The 26631-nt window shown below is 43.8% G+C and overlaps 1 protein-coding gene across 1 annotated transcript in view; it reads left to right on the top strand.

Annotated features, from left to right (window-relative positions):
* The window catches only part of ASTN1 (astrotactin 1), a 356719-nt gene that overhangs the window by 246418 nt on the left and 83670 nt on the right, over positions 1-26631 (top strand). Inside the window, exons 12-16 of the mRNA XM_052653778.1 lie at positions 6888-7054; positions 10184-10378; positions 11691-11818; positions 19725-19829; positions 22154-22342. Of these exons, the coding sequence (XP_052509738.1) occupies positions 6888-7054; positions 10184-10378; positions 11691-11818; positions 19725-19829; positions 22154-22342 (784 nt within the window). The remainder of the gene's footprint in view (positions 1-6887; positions 7055-10183; positions 10379-11690; positions 11819-19724; positions 19830-22153; positions 22343-26631) is intronic.

Below are 26631 nucleotides of genomic sequence, written 5' to 3'. Positions count from 1 at the left end.
TCCTTCCTTGGTGCTCTCTCAGGTGGGTCGTTCTAAGTACTGAAACCCTGCGTGTGCGCCTATGTACACATCCCTCCCCTCAAGTGAGTCTGAGCGTGCCCACGCACACACACACATGCACATGGACCTATTCCCCATCTCTTCCCGCTCCTCTGCCCCTTCTCGGAGCCCCCCGGGGTTTGCCTGTCAGCTGCCTTCTGTTGGTGATCCTAGGCCCTTCCACTTGGCATACTGCCGTGCTGATGTATTTTTGTACCTTTGACTCTGTGATCTGTGAGACGGAGCTCGCAGGAATAGTTACGATGAATATGCATTTGCTGTAGGGCTGCTGTATTTGCGAATTGGAGCCACTGAGAAGGCGCCCAATTACACCGAAGCTTGGCATTAGCGTAAGACTTTGAAGTCAGTGGTCCACGCGGCTCTTGGAGGGAGGAGGGGGCCAGGCCCATTCAAGTGACTGCTTCTCATTGGCCATGAAGCCCAGGATCCCTGAGGCAGGAAGGCTGGGACTTGAAAGCTGACCACATCATAATCCCGTGACCCCACAGAGGACACTGAGCCTGATCTGACTCCACCGAGCAGCAGCACCCTCCTAAGGCCTTGTGATCTTAGCACAGCGGCCCTATGTCATCAGGAGGTGGGCCGGGGACAAGGGCATCAGCTGTAGCACCTGCAGTTTGGGGGAGAATCGGCTGCCTTCCTCCTCTCCATCTCCAGCAACCCTGGCATTCAGTTATCTGGGCACTGAACTGAAAGGCTTCCCCAGAAAGGCTTATGCTTATGAAAGGAGAGGAGGCACTCAGAGCCTGCTGGCCCTGACAGGATCTGGAAAGGGGACAGAGAGCAGGGAGAGACCATATTCAACCACAAATTTTCCTGACTGAATTCAAGCCAGACAGGTGGGGTGGTCCACGTTCGCTGCTCAACCTTCCTCTCTAGGAAGGCAGGGCACGTCTCTCTGCTATGCATGGACTCCCACAGGGTTAATTACTACTCAGTTAATTGCCCTGTTGTTTATATAGTCTCTGGGGACAGGAAACAAATGCCCGTGAAAGGCACAGCCCTGTACCAACCTCAGTCTGCTCTGTTCCAAAACAAACCACACTCCATGGGCAGGATTGCTAAATTCAGGAATGGTTCCCAGAGCAGAGATCCACCCTCTACCACCCCGGACAATGGCTCTTACTGCTCCCCATTTTCCTTATTGTGCCACGGTGGGTGGGAGCAGTGGTTACCACCTGTATAGTACAAGGGCGCAGTGCCCTGTTTGGTGGAGCCCCAGGGCGTCCTGCAGAGTCCCTGAGTTAGTGGCCTATGGCTACTATGACAAATTACCCCAGGCTCGATGGCCTAAAACAATAGCTGTGTTCTTATCTCAGTAGGTGAGAATCCAGTTCTGTGTCACTGGGCTAACACCGGGCAGGGCTGTGTTCCTTTCTGGAGGCTCCATTCCTGGCCTTGTCCCACTTTCAGAGGTCACCAGCATTTGGGGACTCGTGGTCCCCTTCCACCATCTTTAAATCAGCTTTATTGCATTTTCCGGACCGTTCTTCTGAGGAACTTCTTCTCTTTTGCCCTCCGCCTTCCCCTTTAAGGACTCCTGTGATTCCGTTAGGCTCACTTGGATAATCCAGGGCCATCTCCTCATCTCAGGAGCCTTAAAAAGCCCCTTTTGTCACAGGTTCTGGGGATTTTGTCACAGACATCCTTGGAGACAACAGTGGAGACTGGGGCTGCCTTGGTGGGTAGAACACCAGTCTCCTCTCTCCCAGCTTGAACCAGAGCATCTTCCTTCTTATTAAGCCTACCTGTTGAGGTTTAATGTAAGACTTTATTTGAAAGTTTGAAAATTATTTCCAACACTATAAAACTATAAAAAAAAACACTATATGGAAAATCTGTGCTCTAATGCTTCTTCCTTATCTTCACACTCATCCTGACAGTGCCCCCCCGCCCCAAATGCCTTCTGCTTCGGGAGGTGTCTGCACATGCAAAGATGAGCAGACTGTGGCCTTGGAAGGAAGAGGTCTGCTGTCCCGCTTCTCATGTATTGAACACATGACCTTCCTTGCCAGAGCATTATACTCTAATGAGCTTTGAATTACCCAGCGACCCTGCAGCCCTTCTGTCCACTTGCTGTCCACAGTGGTTTCCCATGAAATGTGTCATTTCACCTCTACTGGAGCGCAGCTGTGCAGAGACCATTACAGATGACCATCTCTCTGTAGGACAGTAAGCAGAAGGGTCTGCCTCAGAGGCTTTCAGAGAAGTAAGGGCAGGATGTTGAAATATAAATTTCATTCCATCATCAAACTTCTCCCCCTTGGGAGAAGTACTGTGTGGCTTGGGCTTACACATCCCCATCAAACAGCGAGGGAAATCATTATTTATGAGAGGAATAAGACTGCTGTGTTGTAAAAAACCAAAAGAGCCTATTTTGAGTAGGAATTATAGTTGTGTATCTTATGAATCATCCAGGTAAAGCAAGGCAGGCTCAGCTGCAGAAAAGTGGTTCCTCTTCTCTCAGGGACCCTGAAGACACCCCGTGTCCATCAGTCATATTCATCTGCCAACAGGGCCTTCGTCTCATAGTCTGGAACTGAGGTGTGTGTGTCTCAGGCTGAGTGAGATTTGACTAGACTCCCAAGTAATTAATCAACCAAAAAGCACTGGTAGAAACAGAGGGAAAAGACAGAGAAGGAAAGGAGTTGAATGGGGAAAATCATTTTAATCTCATTAGCACATTGTGCTTTAGACCAGTAATAAGTCAAGAAGCCATGAGCATCTCGTGAAAGATGATTAACCTTGTGTATTTTAGGGGTCACTGAAATATGAGCTCATTTATTAGACCCTCTTGATGGGGGAGGGTTGTTGCCATAATAAATGGAGTTTTCTTCCTGGGACTGCTAAATGTAACCTATGCACAAAGATGGATTAAGATCTGACCTTGGAGGTCAATCCTGATCAAAAAGTTCTCTTTCTTTTTTTTAATTAAAAAAAGTTTTTGTTTTTATTTTGGCTACGGGGGTCTTCATTGTGGTGTGCAGGCTTCTCTAGCTGCAACACAGGGTCTTTCTGTGATGCACTGCATATGGGATCTTAATTCCCTGACCAGGGATCAAACCTGCATCCCCTGCATTGGAAGCATGGATTCTCAGCCACCAGACTACCAAGGAAGTCTCCAGGCAGTTCTCTTTTAAGGAAGAAGTGGAAGGATTGTCCACAAGCCAGGAGAAGAGAGCAGCTAGTCCTTGAAAAGGGAAAATACAAACTCCTCCTGGAGGCAGGATTTCTCTCCTGACAACTTGTCTCTGGCTTCACAGACTTCTAGGAAAAGGCCATGATTTAGAGCCAATAGTTGCATTGTATTTACATACAGATTTTTTTTTCATTAAAAAAATTTATTTATTTTAATTGGAGGCTAATTACAATATACGTACAGATTTTAAGAATCTCAAAATGTGATGACAACAGCACAAAAAATATCCAGGCTAAAACAGAAGCAAATTTATACCATGGGAAATTGGATTGATTAGACTCCTTGGGGATGGGAGTTCTGGTTCAACAAGGGTTAAGAAGAAAACTATTTTTGGTTTCAGCTTTTTTTTTTTCTGGAAATCTTTCAAAAATGTTTTACTCTGAACTGCAACCCAAGTAAGTTACAGTGCAGTAAAGATAATTGCATCTTTTTTAGTGATTGAGGATCTTGTCTTGCCTTCATGGTCATTGCTTTGAATGGTTTGCAGTGTTTTGTCCTATAAATATATGCACCCATAATACGGTGTGTGTGTGTGTGTGTGTGTGTGTGTGTGTGTGTGTGTGTGAAGAGAAGAGGAGAGAGAGAGAATATCAGACTGAATCTACAAATCCATAATTGATTCCAGAATGTACTCTAGGAGTTGCTTAAGACAATCAGATAAACAACACATCTGCAGGATTTCTTTGTTGACACACTGAGTTATTTTCTAGTGATCCCAAGATCCAGGTTTTTTTCACACTTGAGAAGCAGCATGGCCGAGTGGAAAAGACACAACTGAACTTTGGGGTCAGATAGAACTAGGTCCAAATTCTGATTCTGCCATTTTCCACCTCTGTGACTTTAAACAAGTTACCACTTAATCCTTCAGAGTCTAAGTTTGTTCTTTTATGAAATGAGGTGGGGGGGAGTCTAATTGTGTAGTTGGGACTGAAGATAATTATGTAGATTGTTCTGCGCATAGAATTGCTTAATTCCCAATAGCTGTTATTATTATTTTTAGCTCTGCTTAGGAGAAAAGAATATCCAGCTTGGACAAGGCAACTAACTCTGTCTTCTTTCCAAATCTCCTGAGAAAGTGTAAACATCAGGTGGTCCAATTTGGCACAGCGATGGTTATCTGACACCAGGGCCTGGCAAGATGCCCATGTGCTAGGTTTGGGGCATTCTGGAACAAAGCCTGCTCGGGTTTCTTTGGTGACATCTTTGTCAAACATCACACTTGATGGGGCATTCTGAAACAAAGCGGGTGGTTGAGAAGACGGGGAGTCCTGGCTGATGACCGAGACAGCTAGCTGGTACAAGGGTTGAAACCTCATGAGGTGGGAATAACAGGAGCACCGGCTTTGTCTCTCTGATGGCTTTTCTCAAGCTTCATAGAAGGAAAAAAAAAGAACTCGTGGCAACCAGTGCAGCCCATTTAATTCCAATCAAACATCTATGTTTCAGTACCCACATCCATGCCTGGGCAGCCTCACAGCAGTGAAGCCAGCTCCCTTCTGGTGCCACATCTGGCCTAACAGCTGGGTGGCCAAGAAAATGGATGAGTTGGGGGGGCTAACAGAATGTGGGGTACAATCCTCAGCTGCCTCGTTTGCTTGTTTACCAGCATCTGAAACATCTGGGTTTGCATGGCACGAGGAAGCCCTTGGAAGCATCTGTAAATGCTGTCACCTTCCAGCACTCCAGCTGGCTTCGTGGGGAGAGAGGGGATGGACCAGGCTGGATGCCTGGCAGGCCCCTGGTGGGGGCGGCATTTGTTTGGGAAATTGCAGAATTAGTGTCAGCAAACAGAGCGCATCCTGCTGTGATCTTCAACTGGGAAGCGTGGAGGGTGGGGAGGTGGGTTTTCAGGGCCACACCTGCAACAGCTCCAGGCTACTAGGCCAGGATGCTTGGAAACCAGGAGCAGGAGCTAGCCAGGGAGCAGGGCAGGAGGGGCAGTGTTTAACAGGATTCCACTGAGTTTTTAAAGGCATTTTTTGGTTTGGTTCTAGTTTTGAAGGAGTGTGTTAGCTAGCTGATAGTAGGTCAGATCTAGACAGACCTGCCCAGATCTGCCCCATACAGACTGCTGGACCCTGGGCAAGTTATCTGTCTCCTTCCACCCTGTTGGAAAGACTCAGTTGTAACGCAGACATACAGCCTCTATTGCATAGACAGAGGAAGTGGGTTGGCAAAAAAATATATCCATTGGCTTTTAGATGGAGTCCAGTGAGGTGAGAAGTTTATGCATTAATTGGCAATGCTAATAGTTTCCAAGTCTATTAAATGAGAATAATATGGGCTTCCCAGGTGGTGCTAGTGGTAAAGAATCCACCTGCCAGTGCAGGTAAACATGAGACACAGGTTCTATCCCTGGGTCAGGAAGATCCCCTGGAGGAGGGCATAGCAACCCACTCCAGTATTCTTGCCTAGAGAATCCCATGGACAGAGGAGCCTGGCAGGCTACAGTCCATGGCGTCGCAAAGAGTCAGACACAACTCAAGTGACTTAGCACATAACAAAGCAACAGCTACTAGTAAGTGTTCAGTTTACAGTGACTGTTGCATGAGAGCCTGATGTTGCTGTGAGGTGATGACGGTGCATCCAAGTCACGGGCTCCACAGCCAGCCAGCCAGGGTTTTAGGATGGTCCTCCTGTGATCAGCCATGTGACATTAGGAAGGTTAGGCTTTCTGTGCCCCAGTGTCTTCACATGTAAATTGAGGATGATCAGCCTGCTTACCTTATGAGATGCTGTGAGGGTTATATAAGTAAGATGTAGGAATGTTGGCCACTGCCTGGCTTACCATGGGTGCCTTGTGAGCCTTCCTACTGTTCCCCAAGCCTCCCTGTCCTCCCTGAGACCTGACCAGTTACCTCTTCCTGGATCACCTCCTTTGCTGTCATTCTTGAGAAGTTTATGGAGGACACGGCAGTGTAGAAAAAGCTAAATGTTTTACCCTGAGTGTCCAGGGAACTGGGGTATAGCCGAAACCCAAGTGTGGTCCCTATGGGTCTTCGAGGTCATGCCCTTGACTGTGCATCTTCCCCAGGGCACCCTTGAACATCACAAGTGCAGCCACTGTCTCTAGGAGAGCCGTCAAACCTCCTTTCAAGGTCATGGAGGAGGTCCACTTCCTTCTTCCAGCTTGCAGTCCTGACTCAGTCCACTTTCTCCAACACTGCCATCCATCACCAGTGTTGACAAAGTGCTTTGAAACGTAAAAAATAAAGTCCTATTAATCCAAAGTCCAAACAGAAGCACTCCCTGCCCCTTGCCCAAAGGAATCCCTGCGAATGCATTTTAGTTCTGGCCCATCGCTTCCACTCTCCTGCCAGCCTAAGGCCCAGCTGGGAGGCCAGAGCACCTCAGCACTGTCTTGCCACCATGCTCCCTTCCAGCCTGCTTGGAGGATCAGCTTTAATGCAGATGTGTCTGATCTGTGCCCAGAGAGAAGAAGCGAGAGGTCAAAATAGGTCCCTTGCTTTTACAGGGAGTCCAGCATAGTGGGAAATTCGTGCACTAATCAGTGTTGATGGTTTCAAGTCTGAGTGCTAAAAATAGGCATCAGTGGCTACACTCTGGTTCCCAGAGAACCCCGGCCCCTGGCTCACCCACCTGTGTGGATGCTTTCTGATTGTGCCAGTGTCCCTCCGGACTCAGCCCCATGAAGGACAGCTCCGGCTGCTACGACCGCCACATTGGGGTGGACTGCTCTGATGGCTTCAACGGGGGCTGTGAGCAGCTGTGTCTGCAGCAGATGGCGCCCTTCCCGGACGACCCCGCCGTGTACAACATCCTCATGTTCTGTGGGTGAGTCGAGCTGCCCTCGAGGCCAAGCTGCTGGCTGGGATGTGGAACTTTCAGAAAAGTAGATCACAGAGAACTGGTCGACCTAGGCGAGCCCTTAGGGTCTGAGGAAACTGCCTTCAGGACTGAAGAGAAGCATTTGTAAAGTTAGAGTTGGGAGGAAACTCAGGGAAAGTCCATGTCAGCACTGACTATGAGGAAAAAACCCTTAAATCATTGCCGGCTTACGCTAGAATTTCCAAACTGTGTTTTGTGGTGCTATGTTAATTGCTTTGTGGCAGTAGCATGCTGTGGTCCAAAAGCCTGGGGAAGATTATGTAAAGCTAATCACGTATCAAAGAAGGGAAGAAGTGGGAGTGCAGGCATGGTTGAATTCTGCCGCCGAAGTCCCAGCATTTGGTGCAGCCATACTCCCTTAGACATAGACAATCTTCAGTGCAAAAAGCCATTTCCCATGGAGCGGCTTGGTCCCGTCATTTGTTCTAAGGCTCGCCCCATGAGGGCAGGCGATGCCGCTCCATTTTACAGTTGACAAAACTCAGTGATGCACCTGTGAGGTTGAGACCCTCAAGACTGGGGAGTTGCTAAGTGGGAAGATGAGCACTAGAATTCAGGCCCCCTCTGGTTTTTTCAAAAATTCTGCAGTTTCCTCAAAATTTAAATTTATACCACTGACTGGAATTATATTTAAAAATATTTTCATGGTATATTTATAAAGCAAGTAAAGATTTGGCCTGTTCTTCTGCAGCCGTGGTTTCCTCCCCCTCTTCCTCCAGCTCACCTCCCCTGCCTCCTTCCCTGTCTCTCCTCTCCTGCCTGTCAGGGAGAGCACTGATTTTATGCCACATGCCCTGCTGGGCACAGGGGTGCCAAGATGAAGGACATGTAGTTCTTGTCCTCAAGGATCTCACAATCCAATAGGCTTGCAATGCAAATCAGTGTTTATCGGAATAAAGCTATGCTGGATTGTTGCTAAAAGCCAGTGCCTGCCTTGAGTAATAATCATGAGAAGATTATTCAGTGGACTAGTAATGTTATTTTATTATATTTCATTTTATTTTCTTTCTTTGCAATTGAGCAATATTCCTGTTTAGTTTCTTTTTTTTTTTTTTTTGTAAAATCCCATTCCATGAATGGAAGCTTGATCTCAATGCGTCTATAATGGTATCATTATGATTGACCCACTTCAATTAATGAAGTAAATGTAGCCAAAGTTGCATCGCACTCATTTATTTAATAAATGTGTTTGAGCACCCACTCTGTGCAGACAACCTAGTTAAGTGTCACGTGTAGGAGACAGAGCAGGATGTGAGGTCTGTTCTCCTCCCTCTCAGAGGAGTTTACAGTGGGACACACAGCCGGGGCCACAGAGGACGAATGGTTGGACGGCATCATTGACTCAATGGACATGAGTCTGAGCCAACTCCAGGAGATAGTGAAGAACAGGGAAGCCTGGCAGGCTGCAGTCCAGGGGGCTGCACGGAATCAGACATGGCTGCCCAACTGAACAACAATGTGCAGCCGTGAGCACAAAGAATGGTGGAGTTGGGGTGGGGGAAAGGGCAAGTTGTCAAGATGCTCAGGGTGGACTGATAGGGAACCTTCATTCCTTTATGGGTCTCAAGTCAAGTCTGTTGCTTAGACCATGCAGTAGGTCCCTAACTGGACTTTTCTTTCCTATTTCATCAGAATTTGGTACACATGTATATTTAGCACTCTCCAAGCCACTATATATATAGCCTGCCAAAAGAAGTCCTTGATTTGAGGTTCTTTAGGAAGACCAAATCACATGCACTTATAATTAAAGGCTCTGCTTACACCTGTTCACATGATATATAAATGGTAAATGGGGGATGCAGCAATGTTGCATTAACATAGGCTCCATTTGTACCTCTGCTAATGAGGATAGCAACATTTAATGAGCACCTATTAGAAGCTAGGCACCTTCTTTATCTTAATCTTCTCAGTAACCCAACCAAGCAGCTACTGTTTTTCCCACTTTTACAGATGTGGAAACTGGAGCTTTTGAGAGGTCAGTCAACTGATTCAAGGTCATTCAGTAAAGGGCAGCATTATTGCCATGATAAAATTGCTTCTCAGCACTTAAAACTATGATTATTTGTTGCTCTCTTTAGAACAGAGGGCTTTATCTTATTGCAATATTTACTGTAGATAGCAATAAATGATGTGTTTTAATGTCATGAATATCTATAAATTCTAAATTTGGAATGCTTCTAAGGAGAGACCCAAATTAAATCAATATGCTTTTAAAATGACAGCTTTATCAAAATATTTCTTACTTGAAGGAACAAATTATGTTCTTCTCACTAGAACTACAAATAGAGCCCCATTAATGACTTATGGGTCATTGACCCGTATTTACCAACATTAGTATTGCTCTTCCATTAGAGTAACTGCACATGCTTAATGGGGAGGACACCCAGGAGGTGTCCACACAGCATGTCCTAGTAACTATTTCGTTCAGGAAGGCTACTCTGAATGAAGGGGGAGTTAATACGGGTTGATCTTGTGTTTGAACACATTCAAACAGAACACAGCTGCAAGATGATCCATCTTTTTAATTTCTTAGTTGACTTGTCACAGGACCAGATTAGAAGGTTATTAATTTGTTAAGTGTCATTCTTTTTGCTGCCTAATTACCCTCCAAACAAATGCAGGGTCTGACCGTATAGATTGTTCTGGAGAAAGGCTCTAGAACATCTCGGATTTAAATGTGTCTACTCACATGGTAAAACAACTATACTCCAATTAAAAAACAAAAAAGGTTTCCAAGGAGTGGGTGATAAATATGTTAATTCATTTATAAGCTTATCCCCAGTGTTTCTTACTGTATCTGGGAAATCATACGTGTAGAGGAGAGAACTACAGAGCTCTGGAAAGCACTTATCTGTGAAGGAAAGGTGAGAGGTTCTGTATGATCACATAATGCAAGGAGACACCGTTTATAGACCTAAGAAACCAAGTTATAAAGGGGACAAAATCAATTCAGGATACTCATAATCTTTGGCGATCCAACACTCTTCTGAAGGCATTTTTTTCCCCCAACCTAGGAGTTGGCTGCATGGCTTATTGATGGAATAACTTCTTATCTTGAGTTTTCCACTGTGCTAGATGCATCGAGGATTACAAGCTTGGTGTGGATGGACGCTCTTGCCAGCTCATCGCGGAGACATGCCCAGAGGGAGGTGACTGTGGGGAAAGCAGAGAGCTTCCCATGAACCAGACCCTCTTTGGGGAGATGTTCTTTGGTTACAATAACCATTCCAAGGAAGTGGCGGCTGGACAGGTGCTGAAAGGAACGTTCAGGTGAACCCCACATCCACAGAGCTGGTTATTCAGGGCTGTTGATGAATCTTGTCCCTGATGGGCCATAAAGCCAGCATAAAGTCTTGTATCTTGGATCCATGTAAATGCAACCCTAAAATGATAGGTTACTTTCTACCCCCTGGTCTTTTCTAGGTTTACACTCCTTCTTCCAGAACCCAAGAATCATGAACAGTAAAGTGTTAAGTAAATTTTAACTTGTCCAGGCAGGGACTGTAAGATTTTCCATGGAAGGCACCACAAAGTGCCCAGGTTCTGTCATCCCTCTGAGTCTTGGCATGTGAGTCAATCTAGAATAAGTCCCCATTTTGGTCCAAGAATCCCTGAAGGACCCTGAGATCCTTGCAGGGAATATTCAAGGTCCTGCCTTTTCCAACTACAGAGAGCGTGGGTTTTCTTCATATACTTTGACCCAAACAATAAATTGAATGCAGAGGTGAGAATTCAGCTGTTTTCCATAAAGTCAGACATTTAAAAAATTTGCAAAAAATGTAAAGTATTGCCACTTGTCATCATTATTCAAAACAAGTTAATATTAAATGGGTTTATTATTGTCATTTAAAATGAATCAATAAATATTTTAAAATTTTTCTTTCATTTTATAATATGAAATTGATAAATGGTAAGTGTTGATAGATATAAAAAAAAAAAACCTACTTGGAGCATTCAGTTATTTTTAAGAGTGTAAAAGGATCCATAGAACAAAATGTCTTAAACCACTGACTTAGACTATTTCTAGGAGATTCTCCATTTGAGCCCTGTCCTTCATCTAGCTTAGGTTATTGAGTACATCTTCCTCAGAACCCATGCGTTTCAGGTGATGGTGATGATGAAAGTGTTACAATATGGACCCGCAATTGATAGCAAGCTGAGTCTGGATTCTTACAAGAAAAAATCCAATAGTCAATTTTCAAGCTAGTTCTTGGAGTCAGCTGCGCTTTCTATTACAGACAGTAGACTTTATTAAATTTCTCCTCTTATTCTGGGACCTCGTTTGCCAATGGTAAGCAGTGAGGTCTCATAGGGAATGTTGTGGTGGCTGCATGCTCTGTGGAGAGGGGCTCAGGGAGTAAGAACTGGAAGGGAGGGAAGAATATTCTCTATCTTGTAAGTAGACCTCTGCCCCCAGCCCTCACCTTACTTCTCACACTCTAATCTTACTTGAGACATGTACACTGAGTGGGGTTCACCACGAGGGGAATATTTGGTCCTCCATGGGTTGAGATACAGCTCCCCCACTGAGGACTGGGGCTCACCTGAATACTCAGAGATGAAAGTCTGCTTCTGTTTTCAGGCAAAACAACTTTGCTCGAGGTTTAGACCAGCAACTGCCAGATGGTCTTGTGGTGGCCACTGTCCCCCTGGAGAATCAGTGCCTGGAGGAAATCTCGGAGCCCACCCCAGACCCCGACTTCCTGACTGGTGAGTGTACCATGCACCTTACTTAACTGGCGGAAGCAAGCAGCTCCCTGTGACCTTACGAGCTCAAGAGTCTTGACCTTGCTTATCTTGGTTTCAAAGCCTGTGATTTCCTTGATACACGCTAAAAGCTCAGTCCTAAAACTGAACATCAGCAGGATTATTTGTCAGTAAAACAGCCAATATTATTACATAATTATCTGCAAAATGGCCATAATAATACCTTTCCCTGCTAGCTTTATTAGGATGCTCTGAAAACAAATGAGATAATAGATATGTAAGAGTTAAGAGTTCTCAATGGATTAGAGGAAGTGACCGGGTCAAGAGTAGAGGTAGAAAGAAGGTGGATTGCTTCGAGGCTGAGTATCTGTCATCTGCATGGCTGGGTTTCCCTGACCAGTGCCTAGAGAGCAGTGTGACGGAATAGAAAAGGATAGAGCTTTGTTGTCAACGACCCTGAGTCTGACTGTCAGACGAGTCCTAGCTCTGCTACATTCTAGCTGTGTGACATTAGACAGTACAGCCTCTTGGGGTATCATGGCCCCCATTGTAAATGGAGATTCTAGCACCTGTTCCTCAACGTTGTTTTGAGCCCAATGGCACTCCTCTTCTGGGCTCATTATGGATGAAGATATGGGGTGCTTGGGAGAGGTGGGCATACCTGGGAATGCTTCTCCATTCTGTGCCACTGAAGACACCAGTGAGTGCTTCCTGGACCAAAGAAGACACTTCAGAGGTTTCCAGAGACCCATACGAGGCAGCCAGCTGGGAACTCGGCATCACTTACTAGAAGGCTGGACACGAGCTCGTCTGCTGTCAGCTCTGGTCATTTCTCCATGCTCCTCTTCCTTCTCCATTCTATGTCTTCCATATTCTAGACCTTTATCCCCTTTTAATAAAGCCTTTTCTGAAGAATGGCTTGAACTGAATGTGAGCCTTTTTCAGATATCATGTCTGAAACATTCCTTTAGACTGGAATGGGATTAGAAGCAGGTCCATCTAAGGTAGCATAGCACAGTGATTACTAGCTCAGCCTCTGGGGCCTGACAGCAGTTCTCAGCTCTTCACTGGCTGTGCAATCTGGGACAAGTTACTTACCTTCTCTGTGCCTCAGTTTTTTTAACCTGTAAAAAAGGGATGTTATAACATTGTCTTTCTGATAGGATTAGTATAAAGAATAAATGTTTGTAAAGTTTTTAGAGCAGTTCCTGATGCATAGTGAGATGAATGTTTAGTAAATAAATAAATATACCAAAGGAGAAAGAAAATATGGACACTCAAGCTCCCAAATTGTGTCTCCCTTATAGCGGAAGGAAAGAGAACAAGAGAGAAAACAACTAGATATTTTCTGTACTGGAAATAAATCTAAATAAGCTGCCTTCTAAAATATTGCACACGTGCATATGTGCCTGCACACACACACACGTCTGAAAAAATTAAAGTGCACCTCTGGGTGTATTACTGCAGCCTACATTGCTAGTGTTTGGCAATCTGGTTTTCTTGTTTCCATGTCATTTGCTGAGAAACACTTCCTGAGCGTGTGTAAAATGCCTTGTAAAGGAGGTGTGAGATGGCACACAGAAGCGGGACAGGCTCCACACCACCACTAAACCACCTGGCTTCTGTTTAGTGAGTCACCAGGACAACTTGCTCACACGTTAGAATTTACGTGGAAGTGGGGAGCTGGACTTCAGATGCCAGGCCGGAGGACACAGTCCTGGATGCTACCTGAACTTTGGGGGTGGGGGAAGGTGAACAGGTTTGAGAAACATCAGGAAAACATGTGTCTGAATCTCCATCTTTGGAAAGAAGAAAAAGATCCAAACTTGGTTCTCATCCACAAGGGAAATATCTTTCTTCCCCATGTCCTTGGACCCCTCCTGGTTTGGCATATCTGAGGCCAAGGGAGAAGGATGTCCTGGTGGGACACTTCTTTTTCATGGTTTGAGGCAATGACATTCCTAAAAGTATAGAGAGAATTTTTTGTGACCTGCTAATTTTATTCCCAGCCTTTTATTTTTTAACCTATTTTGATTAAAAAGTGATACCAGTTAGACTAAGAGTAGGCATTTCCTTTGATGTAAGAAGGAATCAGTCTTGTTTTTTTTCAAAGCCTGGAATAACTAGAAGAACCAGTTAAAAGGGGGACTTCCCTGGTGATCAAGTGGCTACGACCCCACGCTCCCAGTGCAGGGGACCCAGGCTCCACCCCGAGAGAGGAAACTAGATCACACATCCTGCAACTAAGAGCTTGCATGCTGCAATTGCCAATGCAAGAGACACAGGTTTGTTCCCTGGGTGGGGAAGATCCTCTGAAGTAGGAAATGGCAACCCACTCCCGGATTCTTGCCTGGAAAAATCCATAGGCAGAGGAGCCTGGCTGGCGGGCTGCAGTACTGTTGTAGCCACGCATTCCGGGAAACAAACTCACTCAGAAGGACAATGCAGATAGTGGAGTGCAGCTTATTACACCAGTGGACCCAAAGCAGAGTCTCCTCTTGGCCAAGGACCCCAACCAGTATACCCTAAGTGTACTTGTTCAAACCCCAGATTCCTTGAAACTAGCCTGGACAAGGTAAAAGAGAGATACGATCAAAGTTAACCCGTGATTCCTGTGTCACAAGAATAGATAAACAGTGGATATTTATCAATAGGCCTGTGGTCATATCCCAATAAACATAATGGAATTTACCACTTTGTTCTGTTACAGAGATAATTAGCATATTCTTTTAGGCAACAGGCAGTCCAAGTCCAAGTCCTGAGGCTCTTTTATCCAGGGGGTCTGGTTTTCCATCGGTATGCCATTTCTATCGACACCGGGCACAAAGTTCAGAATCCACTGGGAGGGTGACTTTGCGTGTAGCCTAATGTTCGCAGCCTGGCCTAAGATGGAGTCAGGCTCTGTCTGTTTTCTCCTTCAGTACACGCGGCTGCAAAGAGTCAGACACAACTGAGGGACTGAGCGCACACACACACAAGTAAAAGTAGAAAGATTCCCTGTGTGCCACAACTAAGACCAGCCAAATGCATACATATTTGGAAAAAAAAATTATCAGTTAAAGAGACTGTTGACCACATTTCTTCCATATTTATTTTCTAGTTCTGGTAGCATTTTAATTATATCTTTCCTGAGAGTCATACAGAGAATGTCATAGCGTGCCTCACTATGCACTATTATAGGTCTAAATCCCCTTAAAACTTTAAGCTTAGAAGATTTTAGAGCAAAAAATGATCTTCAAATTCTTCAATATCCGCATTTTCAAGCATTTTATTTTATTTTTTATGAAAAAACAGTGCTCCACTCATAAGTAGGTTGTCTTCAAATTTCTTTGGAAAGACTATAGCATCAACCTCTCAGCAATTTGTAACACCTGAGCATGGAATCGATTCCAAGAAGTCCTGCCCTAAAGAAATACCTTTTACTTAGTCCAGCAATTCCCTAATCTGTTTAACTAGAGAATCCTTTTACACATAACAGATGTTTGCATCTTTCAGAATTATTGGCTTAAAGAAAGTACTGGAGGGATTTCCTTTGGTGATCCAGTGGTTAAGAGTCCGCCTGCCAGTGCAGGGGACACAGGTATGATCCCTGGTCCAGGAACTAAGATCCCATAAGACACAGGGCAACCAAGCCTGTGTGCCCCAACTACTGAGCCCACGTACCCTAGAGCTTGTGTTCCACAGCAAAAGCCACTGCAATGAGAAGCCCACACACCGCAGTGAATAAGATCTTCCCGACCCGCGATCAAACCCGGGTCTCCTGCATTGCAGGCAGGCGCTTTACCGTCTGAATCACCAGGGAAGCCCTGGTGAGCTGACTTTATAGAAGACAGCTGAATTCTCACCTCTGCGTTCAGTTTATTTTAATATATTGTTTGGGTCAAAGTATATGAAGAAAACCCATGCTTTCTGTAGTTGGAAAAAGCAGGACCTTGAATATTCCATGTAAAGATCTCAGGGTCCCTCAGGGATTCTTGGACCACAATGGGGACCTATTCTAGACTGACTCACATGCCAAGACTCAGCCTTGCTCTCCACAACTAGAGAAAACCTGCACACAGCAACAAAGACCCAGTGCAGCCAAAAATAAAAGAATGTACTGGAAAATTACTGATGTATGTGTTTTATCTTGCACACTTCTTTCCTCCTTATCAAAACAGTTAAGAACTCGAAGCTTTACTAGCCTTTCTGGGTGTTATAAGCATGTGGAAATAAATGAAGACCAACAAAATGAAAACAGGTGAAGGCTACTTACATACAGCGAGGGAGTCAGCCACCATCACCTGCTTTTTTGCAGAGACCAAGAGACAGAGAAATAGGAAAGCTGTAAAGTGGGAAAAAAGGAGGGCTTCAGATAGGCACTGACTGGCATGTAGGCTGTTGGCAGGTAGATGACCCAACTCACCAGGAGGGAGGTATTCTTAGGTGAATGTTTAGGAGATGTATTTGACTCTCTCTGGTGGAACCTACCTTGCAAGCAAGAACAAAAACTAGGGAAGCTGTCAGTTATTACTCAAGTCTTAATCAAGTCCTGGTGATTTTGGCTTGATTGTTACAGGAGTTATTGTTTGGCTTGCTGAACTTTTAATAGACAGTGGTCTGACTTCCTACAAGTCTGACTTAGAGATGGTAGGCTCGCTTCTTGGGCTGGTTGCTGTAGATTGTCAGAGTTCTAGTGTTACATGTGGCCTGGCCATTATCTATTTGATTTTCAGTCTCTCAGCTGAGAAAAACAAGAGAGTGTAGCGGCGGACCAAGGAGGTAGAGGAGGCCACATTCATGGGCATATTGGGTGCCATAATCAAGAAATCCTATGTGAAGATTCAGAGCTCTGGGCTTTTTTGGAATTTCTTGAAGTTCATTCAAAGGAAGCAGACTCTTATCTTCAGCACTTTGGGGATTAAACGTCCCCTTGACATTTCAATAAAATAACAGGAGCAGACTCAATTCCTTATTTTCTTTCTTCCTCCCTCCCTTCCTTGTCTCCTTCCTTCTTTGTTTTCTTTCCTCCTTATCTTCCTTGCCTGCCTGCTTGCTTTCCTTTCTCTTTTCTTCCTTTCCTCCTTTCTTTCACACAGGTCTATTCATTCATTCTTTTTTCAAGCATATGAACAGAAAAATAATCTCCTTTCTTGGAAAATAGATACTTTGTTTGGGAAAAAAGTCATTCACAAAAGTATCCCAAATCGTAATAGAAGAAAAAACTAGAACTCACTGCATTGCAAGGTCACACTGAGAAAGAACCCTATGACTCAGCAAGAAAATACATACTTTAAAATATCCCTTTCTTTTTAACTAATGGAAGTATTATCTGTAAGTGAGCACAGAACATCATTTCCCGAGCATTCACAGTTACGTAACTGTTTCCCTGACTGTGGTGTAGGGTAAATGCACTCAGTAGAATTGCTGTTTAGCAGTGAAGTAATGGTGTTCGGATGTTTGGCTCAACCTGGCTGAGTGTGAGACACTGGCACCCCTGCTCACCCCCAACATCCAAGCTTACTTTCTGCTTTCCTCCTTCTGTTGACCTGAACTAAGGCCTGGGAATTTATAACAAAAACATCAGTTAACAAATGCCAGGTTCACACAATTAGGGGTAATGATCTCTATGATGCGTCATATTTTCTCCATGGGTTTTTATACCTGTAACTTTATTTTGTCCTGATAACCTACCTATAAAGTAGCCTGGATGAATTCCATTCTCCCCTATTTTTCAGATACAAAAACTGAAAGAAATGAGTTGCCGAGCCCCAACTCACACAGCTGATTGGAATTACAGAATTGAAAAGGAAGCCAGGGGTCATCTCAGCTCAGCTGCTCACTTTACAGATGCAATGCTGGGAACCACTAGGTCCCCTGGCCAAGTCCCACCTCCTGATTCCCTGCCCTTTTCTTTTCCTGCTAGGAAACAATTCCCTTAAAGGGAATGTCTTCTGATACATTGAGAAAAAAAAATCTTTATTTATCAGGCTTGCTGTCTTTTTATTAATAGAGTTTCTGAAATAACAGCAAGCTGATGAGCTAGCATCAGTAGAGAACATGTGCTTCATAGAACAGTTTTACAAAACATGCACATTATAACTCTAAGAAAACATACCTTGGAGGCCTGTGAGTGCAGTCTTATACTTGTGAAGTTAGAATTTCCTTTATATGCTTCTACGATTAACATAAAGGCTAAAAGCCGGAGTATGCAGAAGTATAACTGCCATCACAAAGCTTAATGCCCTAAAACAAGAGAATCTGAAAGGAAGACTACTGAAAACCCTTTCTGAGTTTCAAGTAACTTATCTTTGATTACCTGAGATCAAATTTAAGCAATTGATTCAGTAAGCACCTCTCCTGACCTTTTTTTCCATTTTTCTTATCTATAATTATTCCCATATGATTCACACAGAAATGGAAATTTGGCAATTACTTAGCTAATTTGATTGGAGTTGACAAGCAGCTAATTAATCCCGCCCACTCTTCATCCAGTTTAGGTACTAAATTAGTTGATTTAGCTCCAAGGAAGCATGGGTCAAAATGGCAAGATAATTCACTATGTGTAGGTTATTGCCATTATATTTATGCAGACACACTCACTATCTAAGTTTATCGTATCTGTGATCATTATATTTGCATATGTACATATATATATACACATACACATATGCATACATTAGGCAGAGAAATGAAGCTAAAATTGACTTTCTAAAGTTAGCAAGGTGATTTCTTTGTTTCCTATGGCCTAATTATTTTGTTTCTGTAGCATTTTACATTTATAGTAATGACTAGAATTCCAGTAGAATGCCACTCTTTCTCCAAGGTGTTCAAGCAAGAACAGCTCATTATAGCATCACTAAGAGGCTATATTAATTGAGAATGACCTTGGGTAAGTAACTTGGCTGCTCAGAGCCTCAGTTTTCCCGTTTATAAAAGAGGGACCACACATAAAGTCTATCACGTGTCTGGCACATTGATGACATTGAGTATAAGGCAGTGGTCCCCAGCCTTTTTGGCACCAGTGACTGGTTTCATGGAAGACAATTTTTTTACAGACCTGGGAGGGGAGGGGAGTGGAGGGCTGTTTTCGGGATGATTCAAATGCATTACATTTATTGTGTGCTTTATTTCACAATAAAGTTAATACTATTATTAACTTTAATTATTATTATATCAGTTTGATAGTAATTATAATAGTATTAAACAAATTTAATAATTATAAAATTATGAATTATGATTATGAAATTATAAAAATAATCATCATATGCTATTGTTAAATATCAGCTCCACCTCAGACCATCAGGTGTTAGATCCTGGAGGTTGGGAACCCCTGGTATAGGGCCCATTCCTGCCCCTTACTAACTTACTTATGCTAATACAGTTGCTCCTGGTAAAGACAAAACAGTATTATCAGCTTCAGAGTAATTAAAACCTTAATACTGAACACAAATCAGTTAAATAGGACACAAAAATCAATGTTATCAGGAACGTGAGCTGAGTCAATTACTACAGCTATTAAAGAGAGTAAAAACCTGTGTGCTCCAGTAAGCCTAGAGTTTCATATACGTTTATTAAGGGAGTATTAGAGGAGAAAGGTTGAGAACCCAGGCCTGGTCTCAGACACACCTGGAACTCTATCTGGCTCTTTGTAGGGCCCTTATGTAAACACCCTCTCTAAGCTTCAGTTTTCTCATTTATAAGATACAAACAAAAGCACCTAGCTCACAAGGATCATGTGACTATTTACAAAGTGCTTAGCCAAATGCCTGCCACCGAGTAAAGGTTATAGCTGTTGTTACTATGACTGCAGAAAGTTTCTCCATCCAAGCACGCTTTCTCATTTTCTCACAATTACACCCCCTAACCAGAAGACTTGGGACTTACGAATCAACTGCACACACTGAGCCCTCGTCTCCTCTGTCCCTAGGGATGGTGAACTTCAGTGAGGTGTCCGGATACCCCGTGCTGCAGCACTGGAAGGTCCGCTCTGTCATGTACCACATCAAGCTCAACCAAGTGACCGTCTCTCAGGGTGAGCGCAGCTGTGAGCCGTCCCTCCCACCCACCCCTGGGGTATGGAGTTCCTTCCCAAGGGCGCAAACCTTTTATCCATGTTGAAGATGCCGTCCAAAAATGTAGCCACTGCACAAGATCTATAACCTGTTCACTCGATTCACCCTTCAGGGCAAATGGCTGGAATAGGATCATTTTCTTAGCATAGATTAAATTGCAAGTTCTATCTCGGATGATAGAAGAGATGGAAAGGGCACTGTGGGAACCGTGGAAGAGGAGCACCTACTTTATCATTTTTCCTGGGGTCATACAAAAGCAGGCTTTTTATAAATTGACAGAAGAAAATTTTCCAAATGCAAAGAGTATACTTTAGAGGTTCTATCTGCTGAAAGAAATACGAGCAAGAGAGCAATAAGGAGGAAGTGGTAAAGAAAAATAGAAAACAACCCACTCCAGTATTCTTGCCTGGGAATCCCATGGACAGAGGAGCCTGGTGGGCCACAGTCCACGGGGTCACAAACACTTAGACACAACGTAGTAACTAAACAACACAACAAAGATTTCTAAACAGTAAGTAAACAAGATAGATAGATACAGATTTATCTACTATATATGTGTGTGTATATGTATACACACACACACACACACACATATTTATGTCTCTGTTTCTAGTAAGTTAAGGAATAGTGAATTCTAAACTTACTTAGAATAAATTATTCCAAAACAGAACAGTGAGGCATCTTGTGTAAGTATTCTTCAAACCTTAGTGACAAATGCCTTGAGTCAAGTTTTTCCTAACATTTGAGCAATCCCACTGAGAAGTTTGCAGAAGAGGAAATATCTAACAAAACGGCCTTAACCTAAGTTTGCATCCCTATTTCACCTCAGCCCCGTGGACTAGAAGAACGTGACTCCGCTCCTTGCTCGGGGGCTACAAGAATGTTCCAAACCTGAGCTTTATGCTCCAGAGTCTGGCTTCGCTGTGTTGAGTGAAAGGGGGTCTAGAGCTGAATGCTTTTGTTGACACAGGATGACAAGACAGGGTGAGAGGACTCAGGGTCGGCAACAGGGAGGCTGAGCTTTAGGGCCAATGAGAGAGAGATGGAAGGTCAGGGATAGAGAGAAAGAGCAGTGAGACATATACTCATTAAAGGTAAAGCTTGATGCGGAGAGAAAGAAGAGGCATTAAGAATACAGAACATCTCCAGAGTACACACAGGGGTTTAGATCTTTTCTATCACCAGGGTTCTTGGCAAGAAGGGATTATTAGTGAAGTAAAATCTGCTGGTGCAGAAAACGCCTAGAATGAAATAAGCTACTCTTCATTCTAGAAAAACATGGCAATGGAGACCCTACCCTGAGCACATACTCAGTTTGCACTCAGCCCAGATGCTATATGCCTACCAGGGGATAACAGATGGGTATCTCTGCTGCCACATGCCTTTCGAAGCCGCACATGGCATCATGGATGATATGGGTGTCTGCACTTGGGGTCTTAAGCTTGAGCCATGCTCTGCCTTGCTCTGACAGGACACAGGTGTGTCAAAAGGAAGGCTGTACAACGTTGGTCAGAGAAGATACTGGGTTTGAAAAATTTGCCATAGGTTATCTTTCTGACAACATAATTCTCTTAAACAGGGAAAGCAAATCCAAGATTTGTCTGGGGAGGCGAGTGAGGCGGCAAACAGGTTCTTTCTTCCGTTTGCCATTTCCCAGTCTTTATATACTTTTTTCCTAAATAGATATAAGCAGTGTTTTAGTGACTTTCCTTATTATTCGTCTTCCATTGTCTTTCCATTACCAATGTCTCTGCATGAAGAGCAAAATCCTGCAGACTTTTTTGATCCCTATACACAGTTAAAATACATTTTACACTGTGACCTTGTACATACACACACACTTACATACACACAACAGAAGTTTCATGAAGCCATGTTTCATCTTCTGATGGGAAATGTTCTCTGCTGGTATTTGTGTTTCTATTTTAAACTATGCTATTCTCCTTCATTTTTAATGCTATTATTTGAGCTCACTAAGTTGATTTAATGTCATGATTGTGATTTGAAAAAAAAAATTGACTTAAGCAGGTGGGTGGTAGAGATGTGACAATGTTTTACTCAACTTGCACAAAGTTAACAACCAATTGGCTTGAAGAAATATTCTTTTAGGAACTGAAATGTCTGCCTCAGCTACTTGGAAATACTCACCTGATAGTTCCAGCCAGCTCTCCAGCATCACTTTGGGCCACATGGCACTTGCAGATTTGAGGCTGGAGGGCCTGAGAAGCCGGGATACCCATATTATGAATCCTCACTCTTAATCCTGGGTGATGTTTCTCCATAGCCCTCAGCAACGCCCTCCACTCCCTGGACGGGGCTACATCTCGTGGGGATTTTGTAGCCTTGTTGGACCAGTTTGGCAACCACTACATCCAGGAAGCTATCTACGGCTTTGAGGAATCCTGCTCTATCTGGTACCCAAACAAGCAGGTCCAGCGGCGACTCTGGCTGGAATATGAAGACATCAGCAAAGGTGAGTGACATGCTCATTGACAAGTTCTATGTTTTGTCCAAGACCTGGCTGCCTGCATGCATCTATGGGACCAAATGTAGGGAGTCTGTAGGTGAAGGTTTAATTTGCCTCAATGCTCTTTCCCATCCTTTGAATTGTCAAGGTTTGGTTACTAAAGCTAAATATCAAAGCAGAGGTATTTGGGGAAACTTTAGATACAGGATAGAGTCAAAGCTATCTGGTCACTGACCTGGTTAACACAGAGAAAGTAATCTAAAGGTTTTTACCAGCCACCATTCATCCTGCTACCACAGCACAGGCAATGTATTAGACTGTTCTTCTGCAGTAGGGAGGAAAGAACAGCCTTGCAGCCTCCCTGTCACTTCCTGCCCCCAGCAATCCCATCCTGTGCTGGCTGGCAACCCCTTCCAGTAACTAACTGCATAGCAAACCCCTTCTCATTCCATCCTGCCCTGTGTTTAGGAGCATTTTTTCCTGGTGCTCTGTGCTATGAGAAAATCTCCATTTCCCCGGGTATTTATATAGCTGTGGATAAGTCTCACAAATGTCCAGTGTTTGATGGCAAGTTAGTATTCAGTCCAAGTATGTATAAGGAACTGGAATTTCTCAAACCTTTTGAATTCACCTTCTAGTGGAGGAGGAGTACTGGCTGGTGAATTTGTATTCTGACTGAGCAAGAGTCGGTTTAGAATTGCCATTCATGGAATTTCTTCATCTGAGCTTATCCTCACAGCATTCTGATGAGGCCAAATTATGGAGGTGTGAGTTGTTAAAGGGCAAGTGATGAAATGAGCACAGTGAAAACTCAAGAAGTAGGTCAAGCTAAGATTTGATGACCAGGCTTCCCTCTGAGACTAGGGACCCTCTGCTGCCAGCAGGGCTGCAGTGGGGAAAATGTGCTCCCATGGCTTAGATGCTCTCTGAGCTCCACACAGATTTCTGTTTTGTCTTGCTTAAGAGGTAGTAGAGGCATGAGAGCCTCTCCTTCCGCTGGACGCTTTCTTCCAAAAGAGGCAAGAGGCTTGTGCCTGGGCTGCAGACTTCCTCTCCCGTCCCCCACCAGGTCCTGATTCCTGTAAGCTCAAAGACACAACCACAGGCTTCTTGTCTCCATTCAAATGTCAACATCTTAAAATTACTCTGATTCCAGTTTGCCAAGAAAGGAGTATAATGTAAGTACATTTCGATAAGACCAGTTCCAGCTGGCAAAACTTTCTTATGTTTCCATGCCAGAGCCTCCTGATTGAATCGAAGGGCTAAACTCTCCTCCCTTTCTGTTTGCCAGGGGTTCAAGGATTGCCAGGCTCTGGGACTGCTGGGAGATGCAAGTCTGACCTTCCTCAGAACTCCTGGTTCTGCCCCTTGCGTCTCTCCAGAGCATTGTAATATCCTTACTAACCCCAAGAGGAACGTTTGTCCATGGCCTTGGCATTATGCCCTTATCCCTCTTGATCTCATGCCATTCTTGCACACAGGAGCTGGTTTTATCACAGTCCAACTGTTGGCTTCATTTTCCCATAAATATGATGTATATCAGCCCTTGCTTGCTGTTGCTATTAAAAGATATTCAACCACTTTAGTATGTCTATTTTGATCTGTTGTAGTTGTTCACATATACCTACCCCTCAGCTGACCCCTAACTCTGACCTGTGTGTCACCCACTTTGGGTCTCTTATCCTTGGGTCTGATTCTTACACTAAAATATTTTTCTTCTCTCTAGGCACTAATTTCTTTTTATTCCAAAAGCATGAAGCCTGCTACTGATTAAGAATTATAAGTACATAAGACAAAGGAAGATTTTCTTCTGCTTTTCTGCACTCTGGGGACTGTTGTTCCAAAATGGAATTTATATACTAGTGGTGACAAGTGTTCTGAGAGGACTATACCTACCATGACATAAAAGTGACACCTTTTTAGACTCAAGTCCTTTGATTATAGGTTCTTGCCTGCTCTAACTTTTAAAACTTTCCAGTGAGAAGGGGTTTTCTGTTCTTTGCTTTTGTACCTATGATTAGGTACCTAAAATTGCTTATGGATTGAATAGGAAGGGAGGCTTGTCAGGGGTGAAATGAAGTGGAAAGATCATAGGGCTAAGGGTTGGGAGTCTAGAATCAGCCAGATGATTTTGTTTATTCAATTAACTATCAGCACCTTCCCTGTAAAGCTCTCATGGTGCCTTCCAGCTCAGACACTGTATGGATCCTCGGAGCCTCCCTTCATGTGAGAGGTTTTCTCAGGTCAGGCATTTGCGTTAAAGACTTTCCTTCTCTTTCTTTAAATCACTATGCAGCTTCTCAAGGGTGGGTTCTATGCCTTATTCAACTTTAAAATCCCAGGGTCCAGCACAGAGCTGGGCACAGGACAATCCCTCAACAAGTGTTGGTTGTTGTTGCTGCTGCTGTTAGTGATGGGAGTGGTGGTAAATGCCCTTCTCATGTGGTGACTTCCTATGTGGGTTTTATCACAGACACATGAAATGGTTTAGGTATGCCTGACTGATGAGAATTCAGAGGTGGATATGACATCTTTTTGATGTGGACCTGTTTTAAAGTCTTTATTAAATGTATCACAATATTGCTTCTGTTTTATGTTTTGATGTTTTGGTGACAAGGCATGCGGATTCTTAGCTCCCTGACCAGGGATTGAGCCCACATTGGAAGGTGAAGTCTCAACCACTGGACCACGAGGGATGTCCTTAGAGATGGATATTTTTGACCAGATCTTCAAAGGGCAGCCTTTGTTTCAGTGGACACTTACGTGTCATACAACCAGTATATGGTTTGGTCAGACCAATATTTAGGATCACTTGTCTTCAGATAGGGCTTCCCTTGTGGCTCAGTGGTAAAGAATCCACTTGCAATGCAGGAGACCTGGGTTTGATCCCTGCGTCATGGAAGATCCCCTGGAGAAGGGAATGGCAACCCACTCTAATATTCTTGCCTGGAGAATCCCATGGATGGAGGAGACTGGTGGGCTACAGTTCATGGGTTCTCAAAGAGTCAGACATGACTGAACTACTAACACTTTGACTGTCTTCAGACAAGTCTGACTGGAACTCCAGTCAGAAAAGATACTTCCCATTTCTCATTGTCTAAGATTAGTCTCTCTTCTTTTTTACAGAGCATATAAAAGCTATCTGAATTGAAATTTTCCAACCTCGATCTCTCCACTTCTACACTTACTTCCATCTTCTTCCTTATCATCCTTTGCCCTCGTGCCTCAGGAACTGTAGTGAGTTCCTTTTCAGTTGAGTCTCTCCCCCTGTGCCCTTGCTTCCTTCCCTCTCTGCTTCCTCTTAGTCCTCACTCACTGGTCTCCTCCTTTTTAATCCCTACAGCCTCTTCAGCCTGAGTTTCTATTTTCAAAAAAATGAAATTTTTATAAATATGCAACTTTTTTTATCACTGTTTCCTTTCAACATGTGCTGTGCTAAGTCGGTTCGGTCGTGTCCGACTCTGTGCCACTCTGGACTGTAACCTGCCAGACCCCTCTGTCCATGGGATTCTCTAGGCAGGAATACTGGAGTGGGCTGCCATGCCCTCCTCCAGGGGATCTTCCCCACTCAGGGATCGAACCTGGGTCTCTTACATCTCCTACACTGGCAGACGGGTTCTTTACCACTAGCTCCGCCACACATCACAATCAGATTTCTTAAGCAAGTCGTTTGTACATCTTTTCTCTATTTCCTCAACTTCTTTTCACTCTTCAGATAATTTCCTCCAACCCTGTTACACTACAGAAATCACTCTCGAGAGGGAAACTAAGGACGTCCTAAGCAGAGTTTCTGTTTTCTATTCTATAGAAAACTAAACTAAACTAAAACTGAACTATCATTTTGTCTTATCTCGGCTGAAGAATTTGTTCCTGTTGGCCAAGTCTGCCTTTTTGTAAATTCTCTCCTTTGGTGTCCCTGATTGTATTCTGTTCAGATTCTCTTTATTAATCTTGGGACTTTATTTCGTATTCTTTTTTGCCCTTATTCCTCTAAAGAAATCACTGAAGTTTTGGTCGTTTTTTGGGGTTTCATCCTTAATGTTCATCTCATCCTCGCTGATGCTGGGTGATTCTCTCCTGTATCTACCTCAACCCATATCTCAAATCCCTCCTTTCTCCCTGAAATTAAAAACCTCATTTGTCTGTGAGTGTTTACCATTTCTACCTGGATATTCCCTGATCATCTCTTTTCTCTGTATTCGTGAACCACATTGATTCGTGAACCGCATAGTAGATTTGTGAACCACATTGATGGGCCAAAATATAAAGTGAGGAGCCCTTCTTTATATTCTCCT

Source organism: Budorcas taxicolor, chromosome 16, assembly GCF_023091745.1.
Source record: "Budorcas taxicolor isolate Tak-1 chromosome 16, Takin1.1, whole genome shotgun sequence".
Taxonomy (NCBI): domain Eukaryota; kingdom Metazoa; phylum Chordata; class Mammalia; order Artiodactyla; family Bovidae; genus Budorcas; species Budorcas taxicolor.
This window is presented reverse-complemented; position numbering and strand designations above follow the sequence as displayed.